At 46.4% G+C, this 17,622-nt stretch overlaps 2 protein-coding genes across 4 annotated transcripts in view; one reads left to right on the top strand and one right to left on the bottom strand.

Moving 5' to 3' along the window:
- KIDINS220 (kinase D interacting substrate 220) overlaps positions 1–17,622 on the top strand; it is a 199,163-nt gene that overhangs the window by 86,126 nt on the left and 95,415 nt on the right. For all 3 annotated transcript variants that reach the window (XM_085847019.1, XM_085847018.1, XM_085847017.1), the window contains 5 exons: positions 425–745; positions 885–1,991; positions 4,844–8,576; positions 8,860–8,990; positions 9,460–10,633. In XM_085847019.1, coding sequence (XP_085703145.1) covers positions 425–745; positions 885–1,955 — 1,392 coding nt within the window. In that variant the 3' untranslated portion in view covers positions 1,956–1,991; positions 4,844–8,576; positions 8,860–8,990; positions 9,460–10,633. The remainder of the gene's footprint in view (positions 1–424; positions 746–884; positions 1,992–4,843; positions 8,577–8,859; positions 8,991–9,459; positions 10,634–17,622) is intronic.
- LOC147017400 (DNA-binding protein inhibitor ID-2-B-like) overlaps positions 15,131–17,622 on the bottom strand; it is a 2,686-nt gene continuing 194 nt past the window's right edge. Inside the window, exons 1-2 of the mRNA XM_085847026.1 lie at positions 17,291–17,622; positions 15,131–15,869 (exon numbers count right to left, since the gene is read on the bottom strand). The exon at positions 17,291–17,622 is cut by the window's right edge and continues 194 nt beyond it. Coding sequence (XP_085703152.1) covers positions 15,765–15,869; positions 17,291–17,622 — 437 coding nt within the window. The 3' untranslated portion in view covers positions 15,131–15,764. The remainder of the gene's footprint in view (positions 15,870–17,290) is intronic.

The following is a 17,622-nucleotide window of genomic DNA, read 5'->3' as shown; positions in this document are numbered from 1 at the left end:
TTTTGTTGTTGTATGGTGTGTGTGACATGTTTGGGCTTTAGAAAAAGCAATCTCCTCTTGTACGCATTTATCTTCACCTTTGTGCACTTTTAACATATCTAAAAAATTTGTTATACCCAGTCTTAACTTGAAGCTGGCAAAAAACAGTTTTATCGAATCCTACAAAAATTTCCATCGATGAATGAACCTTTTTCTTTCATGGTGTATAAAATTGTGCATTATATTCCAAACTTGATGAAATCTGTTTGTTGTGAAGTTTCTGATTTGAGAACAACTTCCTTGTAAGTCGCTCCATGGAGTGCACATGTGCCCAAAGTGGGCACCATGAATCGTAAGTACAAAAAGGTGGTCCAGATTTTGGTGTTCATCGAGGTGATCCAGCATCCTATTGATGTTTTTATTTTATTTTATATTTTCTTTGCAGATCCTTGAACTCCGGCAGCTTGATGGTCCACCACTCAGTGAGCTACACTCTGTCAGTGATGTGGTGGGCAGCAGCGTAGTGGGAGGCTGTCGTGCAGGAGGCTCTGTTGCTGGCTCGAGTATTGAGCCTCCGTCAGCACAGCGTGATAGGCTCGGATGTTCCGGTGGCCTATCGGTTGGAAGCAACACGAGTGGTCCAGGAGGAGTTCCGTCAGGGCCAACCATAGGCCTGTCTAATGACAAGTACAGCCTGAACTTCAGCTTTGAAGAGCTGCGGACTGCTGGCCTTGAAGACATGGGAAGTCAAGTGGCTTTCTGGCAGGTGAGTTTTTCACATTGGAAACAAGAGAAGATCGATTCCATAATTGGTTGTGATGGCTGTACTCAAAATGTGTTCCTCCAATTGGTGCATAAAATTTTAGCTCTTGCAAGTTCTTTGCCGTCCACTTGATGTTGTGCAGAGCGGGCGACGAACCCAGGATGCACTCTCACAGCGCACCCACTCAACATCAAGCCTGAACTCTGAGCTTTCGGTGCAGGATGTGATGCGAATGACTGAGAGGCAACAGACAGAATACCGAGATGCCTATGGGGCCTACATCAATCAGATGGCACAGGTTGATGGGACGGGTTGTGGGAGCTCCCTCAAGTCATCTCTGGTGACGTCGCCAGAGTCACACGTGCACTTCTCATTGTTGTCTGAAACAAGCCGTGTGGACAAGTTGCGTATAAATGCTGCCGTAGCAGGAGTCAGAGGTAAAAGTTGCGATCCTGGCCTCGTGGAGGCCGAAGTTCTAAACCCAATTGCGGAGGAGGAAGAGAGGCCTGGGTCAGTAGGGCGGGTAAGTTCTGGCCGCCGTACCCCAGGGGACAAGCTGGGAAAAGTGTTGCATGCTGTGGACCTGAAACACCGATGTTACCAGAAGTTGGGGAGTGATGATGAGACCTCTGGGTCTGAAGACCCTGATGGTATCCCCTTGCTACCTGCCAACGAAGCTCCAGGTGTCATTGGTGGGATGCCGCAAACAGTAGATACTGAGCTCGTTGCAAAGGATTGTTCTGGAAAAACTGTGCCACACACCGTCCGCTGCAACCTTATTGAACTGGGAAGTGAGAATCTCAAAGAGGCACAAGACGAGGGGTATCTGGCACGTATGTCTATCTGCTCAGACCGCCAAAGCCCCATCGCCTCTGATTGCTCGGAGAGCAGCTTTCCTCCAGATGTACCGGAGACTAATGCTTCCTGGGCCCAATGTCTTGGCACTACAGCACCACTTGCTAGAGATGACAGTGTTGAGATGCTGAACAACAACCGTCTACATTTAGGTGTGGCAGACTCCGGAGGCCACAAGACTGGCAGTGACACTGTGACTGGTGGTGTAGCTGGGACGGATTTGAGTCACATTGCACATCCCATGGGCAACGGTGGCAGAAACAGATGCAAGAGCCAGAGCAATCGCAACGTGGAGGTGGCTGAAACTGCAGCAGTCCAGAATCGAAAGGAGAGGGAGGATGGCAAAAATGTTCTGTAGGTCTTTCGTCAAAAGTTAAAGTATCAGTCTTCAAAGGTAAGTGAATGCTACTGTTAAAATAATTGAAAAAAGAAATGTTACATCAACAATTGGTGCATATTAGGGAAAGAAACATGATTATTTTTTTTTAATAGTCAATTTCTGTGTTCTCCATCCATCCATCCATACAACTGAAATTGAGCTCATTCATTCAAAGTATTAACCTCTAGGTTTGACCGTATCTTTCTGGCCGCAATGCTACACCAGCTCGCTGGTCCCCATGGGTGTGGAACTGTGAACCAGAATAGCACTAACTTCCTTGACTTTACAAGAAGTCATGGAATTAGGGTGGCTGTTTCATGGTTTCAGCGCCCACAAGCTCATCGCTGGACTTGGTATTCCAATGCTGGTGGTGTGGCAAAGGAGATTAAAGGAGATTGGGGGGTCTGGGTGCTTTGGGGAAACCTGAAGAGTTGTGGAGCGCCTTCAAGACCACCATCCTTGATGTTGTTGGTGGATATCTTGGAACTCACCGGTAGGTGAAGAAGAATTTTGTCTCTCAAGGACACTGGATACCATTGTCCAGAGTCGCAGGGCCAGGCTTAATAGCAGAGCTGAGCTGTTCAGGGAGCTGAGTCATAAAACTATGTGCGCTGAGGGTAGGCAATGAGGCCTATGTACGAGGAATCTGTGAGGGGGTAGAGCATCACCTGTGGTCGAGTGATTCTCGTCAGGGGTGTTACTATCCCTATTGCTGTCCCTCCAATCAACTGTGATCCACGGTTGTTTGTGGAAACAAAGACTGTGGTGAACCCTTTGAAATTGGGTAAAGCTCTTGGGATCTGTGGCATCCATGTCGAACTTCTCAAGGCTGGTGGAAGTGCTGCACTCGTGTCGTTGCATGCAGTTCTGTGCTCTGCCTGGAACACAGACATCATCCCAACGGAATGGAAGAGGGGCCTTGTTGTCCCTCTCTCTGGAAAGGGATGGGTGATTGCCAGTACTGCAACAACTATCCATGTTGAACTTCTCAAAACTGGTGGAAATGCTGCACTCGTGTCATTGCATGCAGTTCTGTGCTCTGCCTGGAACACAAACATCATCCCAACTGAATGGAAGAGGGGCCTTGTTGGCCCTCTCTCTGGAAAGGGATGGGTGATTGCCAGGATTGCAACAACGACTGAGGGTTTAGGCTGCTTTCAGTGCCAGGCAAGGTTTTTGCTCGGATAATTATTCTTGATAGGGTTCACCACCATCTGCTTGAGCACCAGCGTCCAGAGCAGTCAGGCTTTACACGAAAGAGGTCAACAATTGACTATATCCTTGCTCTTTGGGTCCTCACCGAACGCAGATGAGAGTTTCGGCAGGGGCTGCTTGCAGCTTATGTTGATCTCTGTAAAGCGTTTGATTCAGTGAATCGGGATGTCCTCTGGAGGATTCTTGACATTCAGAGTGCTACCAAAACTGATCATTTGATCAATCTTCGCAAGGCTGGTATACGTACATACACACACAGTATACAACATATATATATATATATATATATATATTTATATATATATTTATATATATATTCTAGCCAAGGAGACTACTTCGGTAGCAACAACGCTCTGCACAGAGTATGGTCGGATGGATGGATGGAATGATACAGTATATATCTATACTAATTTAAGGGTGTGTGTGCATGCGTCTACATATGGGGTTTCAGAATATGGAATGGAGTCCTCCCAGGGTGGGCTCAAAGTATCCACCTTCATTTCGTTTAGGGGTCACGATCCATGGATCAAGCTGAAGTTTTTTTTTGGATGTGCAGGTTTCAGAAGGTGAAATGGATCACTCCCAGGTCTCAAAGTATCCACCTCCATCTACCCCCACAACCATAACAACATATATTTTCAAAATGTATTCCTGTCCACCTTGATTGATATACGATTGTCATTATTTCCTTCTTTTTCTCTACATAAATGGAACATGGTGACATTTTTAATATATCTGTATTACACTCCACCCCCTCCCCCTCCTCCCTCCCTCCTTTCTTCCATCTGCATGCATTCTCCTAACTCTCTCCACTCTTATTTCCTTCTCAGCCCTTTTTTCCAATCTCCCCACTCCCCTACTCTTTCCTCTCCTATCCTCTCCCTTCCAAACCTCTTCCCTTTTTTCCCTCCTGTGTTTTTTTTTTATTTTTATTTAAACCTTTCTCTTTTTCTGCTGTCCCAATCCTTTGCATGCACAATCGATCAATAGCCACTTTGTGTGTTTGCAAAAATATATTATTTAACTACCCCCATTATCGTCATCATTACCTTTTTTTTTTTTTTCTTTACGACTTTCTGCATTACTTGTGAAGAAGCCTTTATTATCATAATATATTTATTTGTTCTCCAAGTCATTCTCACAAAACCACCCAACTCCAACTGCAGTGGTATGAAACAGCAGCTCGACACATTATGCTTGTATTGCGCGGGGTATTGATAACCTTGAGCATCGCTGTTAGATGGGCTGCCATCAAACAGAGTGAAAACAACATTGTGCCAGAACCACAAGCAACTATTTGGGAAAACAAAGTTGGTCTCGAGGGGTTGTTTGAAAAAATACTTTTCCCATCATTGTCTCATCTACTTAGCTGCCTGCACATGCCCATAGCCGGTCCTATGCTTGCAGAAACCTACGTCGCGGACCTTGCCAAATGCTTGTCCATGCCCTCCGGCCACGATAGTGTCACGAAGTGGAGGTCATGAGGCCATTGTGCATTTTGGTTTAGCATCTCAGGTGTAAGTGGAGAAGTGAGCTATGGAGGAATGGGGGGGGGGCAGGGGTGAAGGGGGAGTATTTGATTTGGTTAGCTTTACTTGGATGTATATCTCAGTTTGATCAACAATGATGAAACAACTGCTTTGGTGTTTCAGGTTGAAGATCAACTCCAACGATTTGCAAACTCTTCTGCACTTGAGGAGGAAGAACTTTAAAATTGCTTATTTCTTTGTTTTTGTTTGTATTTTTTGTAATGTGGCCTTCTGCTGTTGTAATTGTTCATTATTATTATTATTATTGTTATTATTTATCTTTGAAATTTTCCTCCATCACAGCGCCAGCCTCCATTAAACAAACTCCCTCTCTGTTTCGAGTTGGTCTTCAACTTGAATGTTATGTATATATTTATTTTTTTATTTTTTATTTTTGGAATGTTGACTGGATGTGCAGACAACTTGATGAAATTGTGGCCATTTCATTTTAGAAAACTGAGTCCGAGGGGTTTAATGCACAAACAGTGCTGGCACAGCTTCTGCTTTCCTTTGTTGAGAACGATCATAGCAGTACAGACCAATATATGTTGCGTTGCTTTGGACACCAGCCTGGTTAAATCCTATTTACACTTGGAAAACATGTATCTAATGTGGTTTTGTCATCGCTAGGCTTGTTGGGACTGAACATGCGGGATAATAAATTCCCTCGAGGGGGGTGATGCACGTAATCCTGGTGACACTCAAGTTGAGGATCCTCGGCTAACTAAAGCTCAGAACTAGCTGCCACTTGCCTAGACTTCCGGTTGGGCAGGCATGTGAGTGCACGACGTTACGAAAAAGCACGGAAGGAAAGGCGCGACGTGATCCTGGCGCCTAGCCCTTCCTGCCCCTCTCCTCAATCCCTGGCAGTGTGGCTTGTTGGGATGCTGATCCCACCCTGCGTTTTGGTTAAAAAAAAAAAAAAATCTTTGTCTTCGTCCAAGACCATGCATAGTTGCCAATGAAATGGCATACTGAGGCTGAGAGATAGAGATTGATATTACGTACGATTTGGATGTGGCTGGTGTAGGAATGATCGATCCTTCATGTGATTCATCTTCAAATTCGTATTGGCATAAGGGGCAGAAAGAGCATTCCATTAATGATTCCCAATTGGCATCGCATTGATTGAGCAACTTAAGTTCCCATTCCTAAGTAAAGCGTGCTGTTGAGGTGCTTAACTCTGCGGTCCACTCAAAAGATAACCATCAGCATCACGTACTTGTGTCATGAGATCCATCTGAAGGAAAGACCACCATGCTTTTGATAAACTATTGAAATAAGTACCTTCCAGAAATCTTGACAGGCATCCGATGTATTTTCCTTCCTGTAGGTCGCTGTCGTTGCATTGCAAAAGAAAAGGCTTCCTAAAGCAAACACACAATGGCCCTTACAACATCGACCCTCAAATGGTTGATATTCGCTTAAAATAAAAAACCTCATTCTCGGTGGAAAGATCTACATTTGAAATAAGGGAGCACAAACTAGTGTTGCTTCCCAGCAGGCTTAGGCTCAGGTCAAACGTTTCGACGACCGAATGGTCTTCACCGATTTGGACTGCAGGCGTCGTGTGCCCAGACAGGGTCGTCAGTTGACTGCAATCGGAGAATGGTTTTACCTAAGGTCGTTTTCATTTATTTCTCTCCCATGAAAACGTTGTTCGGTCTTGTCATCATCTCATTGCATTCACCTGATGCCCCCTCCCTCTTCGCAGTGGATCCAACACGGGGCACGCAATATGCCCACGTGCGCAGTCCCGGATAAAGACCGCTCGGTGGTCGAAGAGTTAGATCCGAGCGTTGCCCGGTTGGCAGCAATAATACCAGTTTGTGGTTCCTGCTGTCCAGAAAACGGTCGATATCCTCCCTCTCTAATCAAAAGGTATCCTTATGATTGATTTTATTTTGCACTTTTGACGTGGATTCACAACTTCTGTACAAGGTGCAATTAAGAAATGGGAACAATCTGGACAGCATCGCCGCAGGCCTTACCGTGTGTCACTTTGTATTGTGTGTAATGCATGTTGCTGTGATGTTTTGTGGCATGTGGAGGCCTGCACCCTCCCCACCCTTATTCCTCCTCCATTCCCTGACTCACCCCCCCCCCAACTCCCCTGTCAAGGACGGTAGAACAAACCTGCATTATCTTCAGATTGTCAGGTAGCCTTCTAAGAGGTTTACACAACAACACCAGCGAAGTTTGTTGATTAAATACAAGAACTTTGAAAAGGCTTCCGTCACCATTTTGCCAGCATCATCCCCCCTATTTGCACCGTACACGATTATGTATCGCTCATTACAAGTCTCTTCGTAACTTCAGTTTTGCAATCTCGCTTGTCGTCCGTGGCACATCTTCGAAGAAGCTCGACCTCTCTGTTATCGTTGCATGCCGTGTTGCATGTCTGTGCAACCAGCCGTTTGTGTGGTTCTTTCCATATATATATATATATATATATATATATATATATATATATATATATATATATATATATATATATATATATATATATATATATATATATATATATATATATATATATATATATATATATATATATATATATATATATATATATATTTTGCTCACCATTGATGGCCGTTACGCTTTTGAGCCTTCTTTCGTGTTCCCGACATTCAAGAAAATCACAATCTTGGGACTTGGATCACGACACCGACGACGATTCGTCAAGCAACCGCTTTTTAAGAGTGTTTTTATTTATTTATTTTTGAATGAAAAAGTCACAATGTAGGCTATCTTCGGTCGCCGGAGCGTCGCATGAAATTCCATTTAATCCTGATGCTTTAATTTAATTTATTTATTTATTTGTTTTGGCATGAACATCAAAAATTGTGAATGAGCCCGTGCTGTTGTTTTGCCATCATGCATGGAAGCAGCGTACTGTACTGGATCGTAGTCGTGTGAAGGTCTTTTTTTGTGATGTGCTGTGATTTGCCAATAAATGTCGCATGAAAGCACAGTTTGCATCGTGCGTCTTTAAAGTGTTTCGGATGCAGAGATGTGTGTGTGTCTGTCTGTCTGTCTGTCTGTCCGTGTCGGAAGATTGGGATGTGGAGACGTTGGGGAGTTTCCAAAGAATGTATTTTCACCGTCTCATGCTCTTCCCACAAGATGTAAATGTTTAAATATTTTTTGTTGCAGAGAGTCATCGCAGGCAAATGTCACCACCTCTTGAGACATCCTTTTCCAATTATTTAGGCGGTGGTGGTGTTTGCATTGACCGAGTAAAGATAGGCCTTGGTGTTCTCCCCATGTCTATGTGCTTCCCTGTAATGTCCAAGTGGAAAACCCGTCCGTTGGTTAAACCCCCTATATTCTGTTATCCCTTTCTTTGAAATGCTGTCACAACGTTGGGCATCAGAGATGCTGCGGTGAGTAATGAAATGGTCCTGTGAATAGCAGGAATCTTGAGTTATTCATTGAGGGAGAAGTGGCTTGGATAAAGAGGGTGGAGGGGAGGTGGAGGTGATTGAGGGGGTGGTGGGGAGGCTGCAAATTGCAGACGTCAGTTCTTTTTTTTTTTTCTTTTTTTAAAATTCCCTTTATTTTGGAGCCCTTTAAGAATTTTGAACTCGTTTCTGTACAAGTCCCCTGGTGTGTCCTACATTTGGCTTCGACTTTTGCAAGGGCCAAGTGACAGTGGCCACCCTTCATGAACCACCCTACGCGCTCCACAGCACGTTATAGGGTCGAACAAGGCATCACTTGTTGCTGGCATCTCATGGAAGCGTTTGGGGCCTACACTGTCCAGAATGCTATCCTAACCTTCCTTACAAGGACGCAGCGCTTGGCCAAATCGCGTTTTGCGGACAAGTTTGTCAACAAGGAGCTTTCAAGGGTGGGGGGGGTGCTGCGGTCTTCTATCTGGGATCCTTTCAAAAGTTTCGCTTTGACATTTGGCGATGTTCACATTGGGTGTGCTCTTTCAAACAAACCTGCTGTTTCTCTCGCCTGGGTGTTTGGAAATGCATCGTTTAACAAGTACATGTAGTTCAAACGACCTTTATTTTTGCAGCGTGGAATAACTCGTTTTCATCACAATCAGTACTTCATTCACTTTACAGTTCTTATGACGATGCTTTTGCTTTATTCCCTTCCCCAACACCCCCCTCCTTTCTCAGGGTCGTTTTTGAGTCGTGCTGCTTTCCCATTCGCAGCGATTTGTTAGCCATCCCAAGTTGTCTTGAGGACATCGAGTTGATCCACAGCGGGTACTCGCAATACATGGAGCGGAGCAGCTGAGACCAGACAGGTTAACCTCTCTCTCTCTCTCTCTCTCTCTCTCTCTCTCTCTCTCTCTCTCTCTCTCTCTCTCTCTCTCTCTCTCTCTCTCTCTCTCTCTCTCTCTCTCTCTCTCTCTCTCTCTCTCTCTCTCTCTCTCTCTCTCTCTCTCTCTCTCTCTCTCTCTCTCTCTCTCTCTCTCTCTCTCTCTCTCTCTCTCTCTCTCTCTCTCTCTCTCTCTCTCTCTCTCTCTCTCTCTCTCTCTCTCTCTCTCTCTCTCTCTCTCTCTCTCTCTCTCTCTCTCTCTCTCTCTCTCTCTCTCTCTCTCTCTCTCTCTCTCTCTCTCTCTCTCTCTCTCTCTCTCTCTCTCTCTCTCTCTCTCTCTCTCTCTCTCTCTCTCTCTCTCTCTCTCTCTCTCTCGGTCATTGGTGAGCCAAATGGGCTTTTTACTGATGACCACAGGGTGACGTGACTTTTTCTTCAATCTGTTTTCTTTCCAGAAACTTGATACCATTTCCTTCGGCTACAGATGAATGCACAATTCTCGAGATGATGTCCACTCTCCCAGTCGCAAGACACCGCCATACCCGTTCGGTTTTATTTAGCCAGGGTGAGCTTTTCGGTGTGGGTGAAGGAACTGAATTGCATGGTATGAGAGACAGACAGACAGACAGACAGACAGACACACACACAGAGACAGAGACAGGCCGTACAAAGTGCTGGCATGCACAAATTACATTCCCAAGGACGGAGCAAGAGGTTGGGAGGGACAAGGGGAGATGGGCCGGGCTTCAAGGGCTAGCGAGAAGCCGGAGGCGGGAGGGAGGGGAAGAAGGGAGTGAGGGGTGGGGGGGTGAAGGAGGCCAGACATCTTGGCGCCACTCGCACACCTGTGTCCCGGCTGATTGCCTCACTGTGCCAGCACTTTCCTTTCACCCCCCCTGCCTCCCTCCTCAACACGGCTATCTCCGCTAGATCTTGGCTGCACTGCCTTGGACCCCCAGATAGAGCGCTGTCATTGGAGCACCTGTGCTTTATTTATTTATTTTTGTGATTGTTTATTTATTTGTTTGTTTTTGGCCACAAGCAGACCCCACCCTATCACCCCCGTGACTGAACGTTTTGCTTTCCCACAGTTGAATTGAGGGTACATTTCCCTCTTCCGCAAATGGCATAGAAGGCTGAACGGCCTGGATGCACATTGTACAATTAGTCTACTTTGGGAATTGGCCGTTTTAACCATCCAGCCTGTGTTACACCCTCGTTATGACAGGCCTCCCCTCCCTGATGTTCGGGCTCCCCCCCCCTAAGAGTATTGCAAGAAAGCTCGGAAGATGCGCATAAGCAGTGAGAGGGTTTCAAGGTCAAAAATTACTTTTAATTAAATTCCGGTTTTTTAATTTATTTTTATTTTGACAACGAAACATGTGTGACGTCATGTGTAGCCAAATATGTCACAATGCCATTTTAATTAGGTCGGAATGCTAAAATGGAGATGAAATGAGTTTTTCTTCATTCAGCAGTATTAATTTCTTTCATGACTTTGCTCTTTCAGTTTACGAGGAGAGTTCGAAAAGTTCCCCGAACGAGATGCGACATGGTCCAGGACACCAATAATGTTCGCGGGTCCCGGACTGCTGTGAACCTCGTTCCTCGAACTTTTTGAACACTTTGGTATTTTCTTTAGTATTTGCTTTATATTGCACCTGTGTTAATGCAGGTGGGTTGACCTATTTTATTTTGTTATTTACTGATTCAGAGCATATGGGAAAGCTGAAAGGATAACCTCGGCCGTGGAAGTATGTGCACTCGCCTCTGAGCCATCTGGCTTAGTTTGAAGCTTCACCGAGCTATAAACTGCCACCCTGGTGTTTCGCAGGGCGAGGCATCAATATGTGCACCGTCCATTGGATGGGCGTTGTAAGTAGTCGTGGGATCCATCAACCAGCATTGGACGAATCGGTTGACGTTAAAGATCGATTGTACGATGTCTTTCGTGAAGAGTAGGAAAGTTATCGCCGGCACGCTGAACAAATTACAAATTCTTGCCCTGATTGACTGCTGGTAAGGCAATGACAAACTACCCTGCGCAACCTGTGTCATGGATGACCAGCAAGCCAAAGGTTCTCATTAGCAGACCACGAAAAGTGTGCTCGTGGTGGTAACGTCTCCGAATCTACCTCTTGCTCATGGTGCCGGGTCGTGCTCAGAACCCGTAATTGTTTATTTCCTTTCTCGGGTTCATGAATTTGTCCTTCACTTCTGAACCCATCTTTCCGAGTCTCTGCATTTCTCTGGCAAAGTGGGAGAGCTCATTGTTGGCGCGTTCAAGCCGTTCCCACGGTGGTGCGGCATCTCGGGGAGTCGTCCTTTGGGATTGGGAGGCGACTTTAATAAAGCTGGTTGTCTGGCTTCAACCTTCTGCATGTTCAAGGTCTTCTCACAAAACCATTGCCCGCACTGTGCAGGCCACCCCCCCCCCCCGGTGCAATTGGTAACCGTGACGAGGCGATTACCCTGACGGCGCGACAACACTGGTGGTCGCTCCACGGCACGGCACGGCTCACGGAACGGTCGCCAATGTAAACGCGTCCCGATTCGAGTCCTCTGCCCAGAAGCGATATCCATGGCTCATAAACATTCGACGGCAAATGACTGAACGATATATGTTGTGGTTTCAGTGGTTAACCTCATATAGTTCGCATTCCTGTTACTCGGTCTCCACCAACCTCAACAGGCAACAGGCACGATTGACCGACACCAACGGTGCACGCCTGGAGGACACCATGGTGTCTCCTCGTGGTGCTCCACAGCTTGCTTTGCTCTCCAGATAAGTACAACTTGTCATTTCCGTTTAACGGCGCCCCGAACGCGATGGTAAAGCAAAGTGCTTTCAGAAATGGTGCCAAACACGTGCGAGGACTATCGCACGAACCCAAGTTTCATCATCGTCTCGAAATCTCCAGCATCCTGGCAACGGGACGTTCGCTATTGCGTCATTTGTGTTTCCAATTTGGTGCTTTTCGATGCATATTCAAGGAGCGTCAACGAGGTGTATACCGATCATGTAGGTCAACGAGGTGTATACCGATCATGTAGGTCAACGAGGTGTATACCGATCATGTAGACCAACGAGGTGTATACCGATCATGTAGGTCAACGAGGTGTATACCGATCATGTAGGTCAACGAGGTGTATACCGATCATGTAGACCAACGAGGTGTATACCGATCATGTAGGTCAACGAGGTGTATACCGATCATGTAGGTCAACGAGGTGTATACCGATCATGTAGACCAACGAGGTGTATACCGATCATGTAGGTCAACGAGGTGTATACCGATCATGTAGACCAACGAGGTGTATACCGATCATGTAGACCAACGAGGTGTATACCGATCATGTAGACCAACGAGGTGTATACCGATCATGTAGGTCAACGAGGTGTATACCGATCATGCAGGTCAACGAGGTGTATACCGATCATGCAGGTCAACGAGGTGTATACCGATCATGCAGGTCAACGAGGTGTATACCGATCATGCAGGTCAACGAGGTGTATACCGATCATGCAGGTCAACGAGGTGTATACCGATCATGCAGGTCAACGAGGTGTATACCGATCATGCAGGTCAACGAGGTGTATACCGATCATGCTGGTCAACGAGGTGTATACCGATCATGCTGGTCAACGAGGTGTATACCGATCATGCTGGTCAACGAGGTGTATACCGATCATGTTGGTCAACGAGGTGTATACCGATCATGTTGGTCAACGAGGTGTATACCGATCATGTAGGTCAACGAGGTGTATACCGATCATGTTGGTCAACGAGGTGTATACCGATCATGTTGGTCAACGAGGTGTATACCGATCATGTTGGTCAACGAGGTGTATACCGATCATGTAGGTCAACGAGGTGTATACCGATCATGTTGGTCAACAAGGTGTAGAGCGAACATACCGATCTATGGTGACTGATTTTAATTACACACCAACGGGGTTGCTGTTGCGGTTATAGAGCAGGTGTTGGGGGTCCGATAGCAAAGTGGTCAACCTTCCGGTTGAGTATATAAAAGGGAATGCAATTCAAGTTAACTTACATCCCAAAGGTGAAATGTTGGGGGAGATGCCACAACTGTATTTTCAACGAGTACGTTTCAGACAGGACAGCTGGCTTATTGACTCCTCTGAATGGTTGTGCTCCGTGATGCACCCCCTCCTCCCTTGTTGATACTCCACCAGAGAGCAGCTTTGGTCGGATCACATTCCGTTGGAATAAGGACATTGCACCATTACATGCTATAAAACCTGCAGGAATTGGCCACCTGCCTTATGTGGCCAGTTTAGTTTGACCTGTAGGACAAATCATGTTTCTGCATCATTGTGCTATCAGCATTAGTTACTTGCCCCCCCCCCACAAATGTCCAAATAAGGACATGAGTGGGGTCTGCGAACGGCAAATTTGATTGGTCGAGATGATGTAAAATGCCACAAATATTTTGCCAAGTACTGTTAAATGGAAGGTTTTTGAAAATGCTAATAAGGCGATTTGTGTTCTACGGTGTACAAGTACGGTACATAATTCAACTTTTATAAAATGAAAATTTTAAAGGTCGTGGTCGAGAGAAAAAAAAATTATTTGGACGTTTACTGCCGTTGACGTAGTGTCTTTTACACCACCGTATCTAACACGTTACATTAGTTCTTCGTGCCTGTTGTTTGTGTCCTTTATGATCTTAAAAAGCAATGTTTCCTGTTTGGAATGGTTTTCAATTTTGTCTAATTGCCAGGCAGATGGAGTTTAAAAAAAAAACTCACTCCTCTCTGTGCACGTGCATCGGGATGAATTCAGAGACAAATGAAGTTGTTCCTTGATCATAAACTGATGTTTGTAGACAGACACAGACAGACAGACAGACAAGCTGAACCAATTACTTAACCCTATGCTACTCTTTGCTCCTTGCCTGCGGGGTAATAAGCCACGGGCTTGCGTCACAGGGCTCTTAAGGTGCTCGGTCTGAGTCCGGATTTGTACCCTCTGCAGTCCAGCTCGTGGCCACGGTGTCCACAAAATGATGTAATTCTGTTTCATTTCCCCACAAACCAACAGGGAAGCTGCGATAATCAATCGATGGTCTCATTTATACCCCCAGAACTCTCCGTTCCATCGTAACGTTCTTCGTCCTCTGGATTTTAACGTTCCCCTGCTCTCTGTAGCCGACTTTAACACGTGACTTAAAGGCCTTTCCTCAGAAACCCCGATTGGGCCAAAGATAAGAAAAACTTAAAAAAAAAATCTTGTGGCAAAAATACATGGCTTCGCCAGCTGGAACTGCTCCTCGCTTCAAATGCCATTCTGTTTGACCATATAGGGATCTCATGGATCGCTATGCATTATTTGGTGAGATTCATTGCAACCGAAGTGACATAAGGAAATTCGGGTGAACACGGGCATTGTGACGTCACACATCTGTATACGATTCAGGAATTAACCATTACATGAGACTTTAAAAAATAATTGTCCTGCTGTTGATTTTCTCTTTAAAGTTTTCAATCCAGATATGCCTCCTCCCCCCAAGGATTACGTGTTTGGTTTTACAGTAGTTTGACATCGTGATAAGACATTTTGTGTAATTATTTGGAATACACAACATTTCTCGTTGCACGTCCACTCCCGATGATTATTAGGCCCTCACGAGACCCTGGGCCAAATGGCCCGTGTCGGAACTTGTTGACCAAGATAGTCGGGCACACAGGGAAGGTTGGAACTCCCACATCGCGAATGTGTTTTGGGAACGGGAAGTGCTGCAAACTTCACACAAGAAACCTTTTTTGGGGGGGGGGGGGGGCAGCCTGTATGTTTTGTTGTCAGGAGTCAAATCGATTCGTTTGGAGTGGCACGAAAACCGTGAAGTTGCATTTTTCCACGACACAAGCTTGCTTGGCCACCTTTCTGCTCGATGTTTGCCGTTTGTAAACCTGCAATGGAGAGTGTTGCAGTTGGAAATGCGCCGCATGGCCTGAACCCTTACACAATGCTTCACCTGGTGCTTGTGGGCAACAAAGGGGAAGAAAATGTTGGCTGGGAAGGGGATCGGGAGGGGAACTCCTCGTAATCAACGTTTACAGTAAAATAAGAAGAAGAAATAAAAAAAAAAACTACGAAGAAAGATTGGATGATTTGTTTTATTGGGTGGTTAAAAAGCAGCAGGCTATGTACATTTTGCACAAAACTATATACATACCTCGTACAAGATTTATCAGAATGCTGCTTTTGGGGAAAGCCAGGAAAAGATCTACGTGGGGTGAATTAGAGGTGGTCGAAGTGATGGAGTACACTCAACCTCGAAAGACGTTGTTTAATGGTTTCTATGCCACCCACATTACAATTGCAGAGAGATGGACATGAATAAAGGAAGAGAGACAGACAAACTAATGTCTTTGTTCCCATAACATTCGGCAAGCCACCCAGAGTTGAGCTTTGTCATGCAGAAGGCTATGCTGGTGGGCCTGGCTCAGGCTCAGATGGTGACAACGGCAGCAGCAAAAAAAGGAAACTTTTCAAAAGCCTGAGAATCAGCATGTACGCAGGAACCTTCACCGATTCCTTCGGGTCCCTTCTACAGGCGACTAAACGCTCTCACGATCGTCGGGTCGAGCCGAGAGTTCCGCCACCAAGTGTCGTCGAGTTCGGTGTCCTCACGCATGGAGGTAGAGACGGACAGCCTCTGCTGGAATGTAGGCAAAGTTATTTTCTTCTCTTGCTGGATGGCTTAGAGAGAAACTCAAAAAGGGGACTTCTTACGATCGAAGACCACCACCTCTGTGCGACGTAGCCACTAGGGACCGCAGAGTGGCTTGCGAGGGTGTTGGGGGTGGCTCCTCGCTCTCAATGGGCACACACACCTGCAAGGAGAGGGGTAGAGAGGTTTTAGGCAGAGGGGATGTGTTGGGAAGCGGGGAGTCACAGTGCGGGAGGGGTAGCCTTTGAGCAGACCGGGGAGACAGACTGCTTGGCGCCGCAGTGGAATCCGCTCGGGATGAAAGCACACAGCCATGCCAAGACACACAGTCTAGGTCAGTAGGCAGCGGAGTGGGGAGGGGCCTGGGGGAAGGCAGCGGTGCGGCACTAACACGCAGAGAGGTTGAACCCCGTACGGGGCACAGAAAACACAACTGCAGAACCACTTCCAAGCCCCTACGTGGCCTCTTCAACCGCCTCTGCCCTAGGCACCGGTTGTGCAACAGACTTCGAGCCTGTATACGCATTATCTCCCTCGGTCCTTTATCCACGATACCATTCTTCCGCTTTAGCATTTCTGCATTGCTCCAGAGAGGAGCACTTAATGCACCCCCTTTAACAAGCGGCACTCGCTTTTGAAACGCACATGTTGCAGGGGGATACCGATTGCAAACAGTTCGTTTTATTTCCAACCATCGTCTTCCCACGTCCGTCGCTTCTCGGTGGTCGTGCTAGATTTCTCAACTCGTAAAGTGTGCCAATAACCAAGTTCGTGTCCAATCGAATACCCGGAGCTGAACCTGATGTCCGACGGCTCGGGAATATCAATCAATATCAATCAATCGATATTCGCACCGGGCCCTAGAGCAGGCAGACGTCGGTCGATTTTTCGGATTATGGATCGATGAGACGAGGCAATTCCTGGGTTACTCTCTCGTCCTCTCGACTCGACTCCAGCTTGTAAATGGGCCATTCACATATTGCGTACATGATCATGATAGACATTTTGACTGATTTCCCCATCTCCACTTCCTCAATCCACCTACCCTCGTTTCCCCTTTACTTTTATTTCTCCACTTCTCACTCCTTTCTGTCCCATTCCCTCTGCTTCATCTCATGCCCCGTGATGGTCGCTCTTTGGATGCTATGTAAATGCTGTGGATTGTTATCGAATCACATGGATTGCGACATTAGCCCACGTTCCACAGTTTGTGAGATGTAATTAAACTTTGGATACATTTGATTGATGGAAGGTTTCATGGAGGACATGAATGAGACACCTGCAGGTTAGACGCTCATTAGATTCCACATTTTGTCTCCAAGTGGGGGTTCGAACCGAGCTTGCTTGGTGGGACGTTTGACGTGTTCGCGGGCTGGCAGAAGGAGGCTAAGGGGTCAGCAAGGTCGACATCCTTCGTCATGCAGTACAATCGAGGTGTTTCGATTTGTATATAAAAGTTTAAAAAAAGTGATCATATTCTGATTTTGTAAGAACAACTGCGGTTGGGTATGACGTCGTAAGGTTATTGCATAAGCAAATTGATATTGTAGGATCGCAGTGAATCGATTGTGCTTACACCCTCACCTGTGTGGACAAGCATCCCATATCTGTGTTCAAGGGGGACAGTGGAGGTCGCCCAGGTGTCCGGCCGTTCGACAGGTGGTGTTCCACAGTCAGCAGCGGTGGCGGATGGCTTTCCAGGGCGGTCTGCAGATCGAGAATGTAGTCGATGACGTGCTGGAGGATCTCCACCTGGCTCAGTTTCTTGTGCGGTGGGATGCTCGGTACCAGCGACCGCAGGCGGGTGTAGCAGCTCCGCATGTTGTCCAAAAGGGCAGCGGTTGCTTCATCCTTGCCAGGCCGGACCTGACCCATGCTGTTGTTGGCGAGAGTGCACCGCAGGTCATCGGTTGAGG

The sequence above is a fragment of the Eptatretus burgeri genome, chromosome 11, assembly GCF_056783735.1.
Source record: "Eptatretus burgeri isolate ZD-2024b chromosome 11, Ebu_testis_v1, whole genome shotgun sequence".
Classification (NCBI taxonomy): domain Eukaryota; kingdom Metazoa; phylum Chordata; class Myxini; order Myxiniformes; family Myxinidae; genus Eptatretus; species Eptatretus burgeri.
This window is presented reverse-complemented; position numbering and strand designations above follow the sequence as displayed.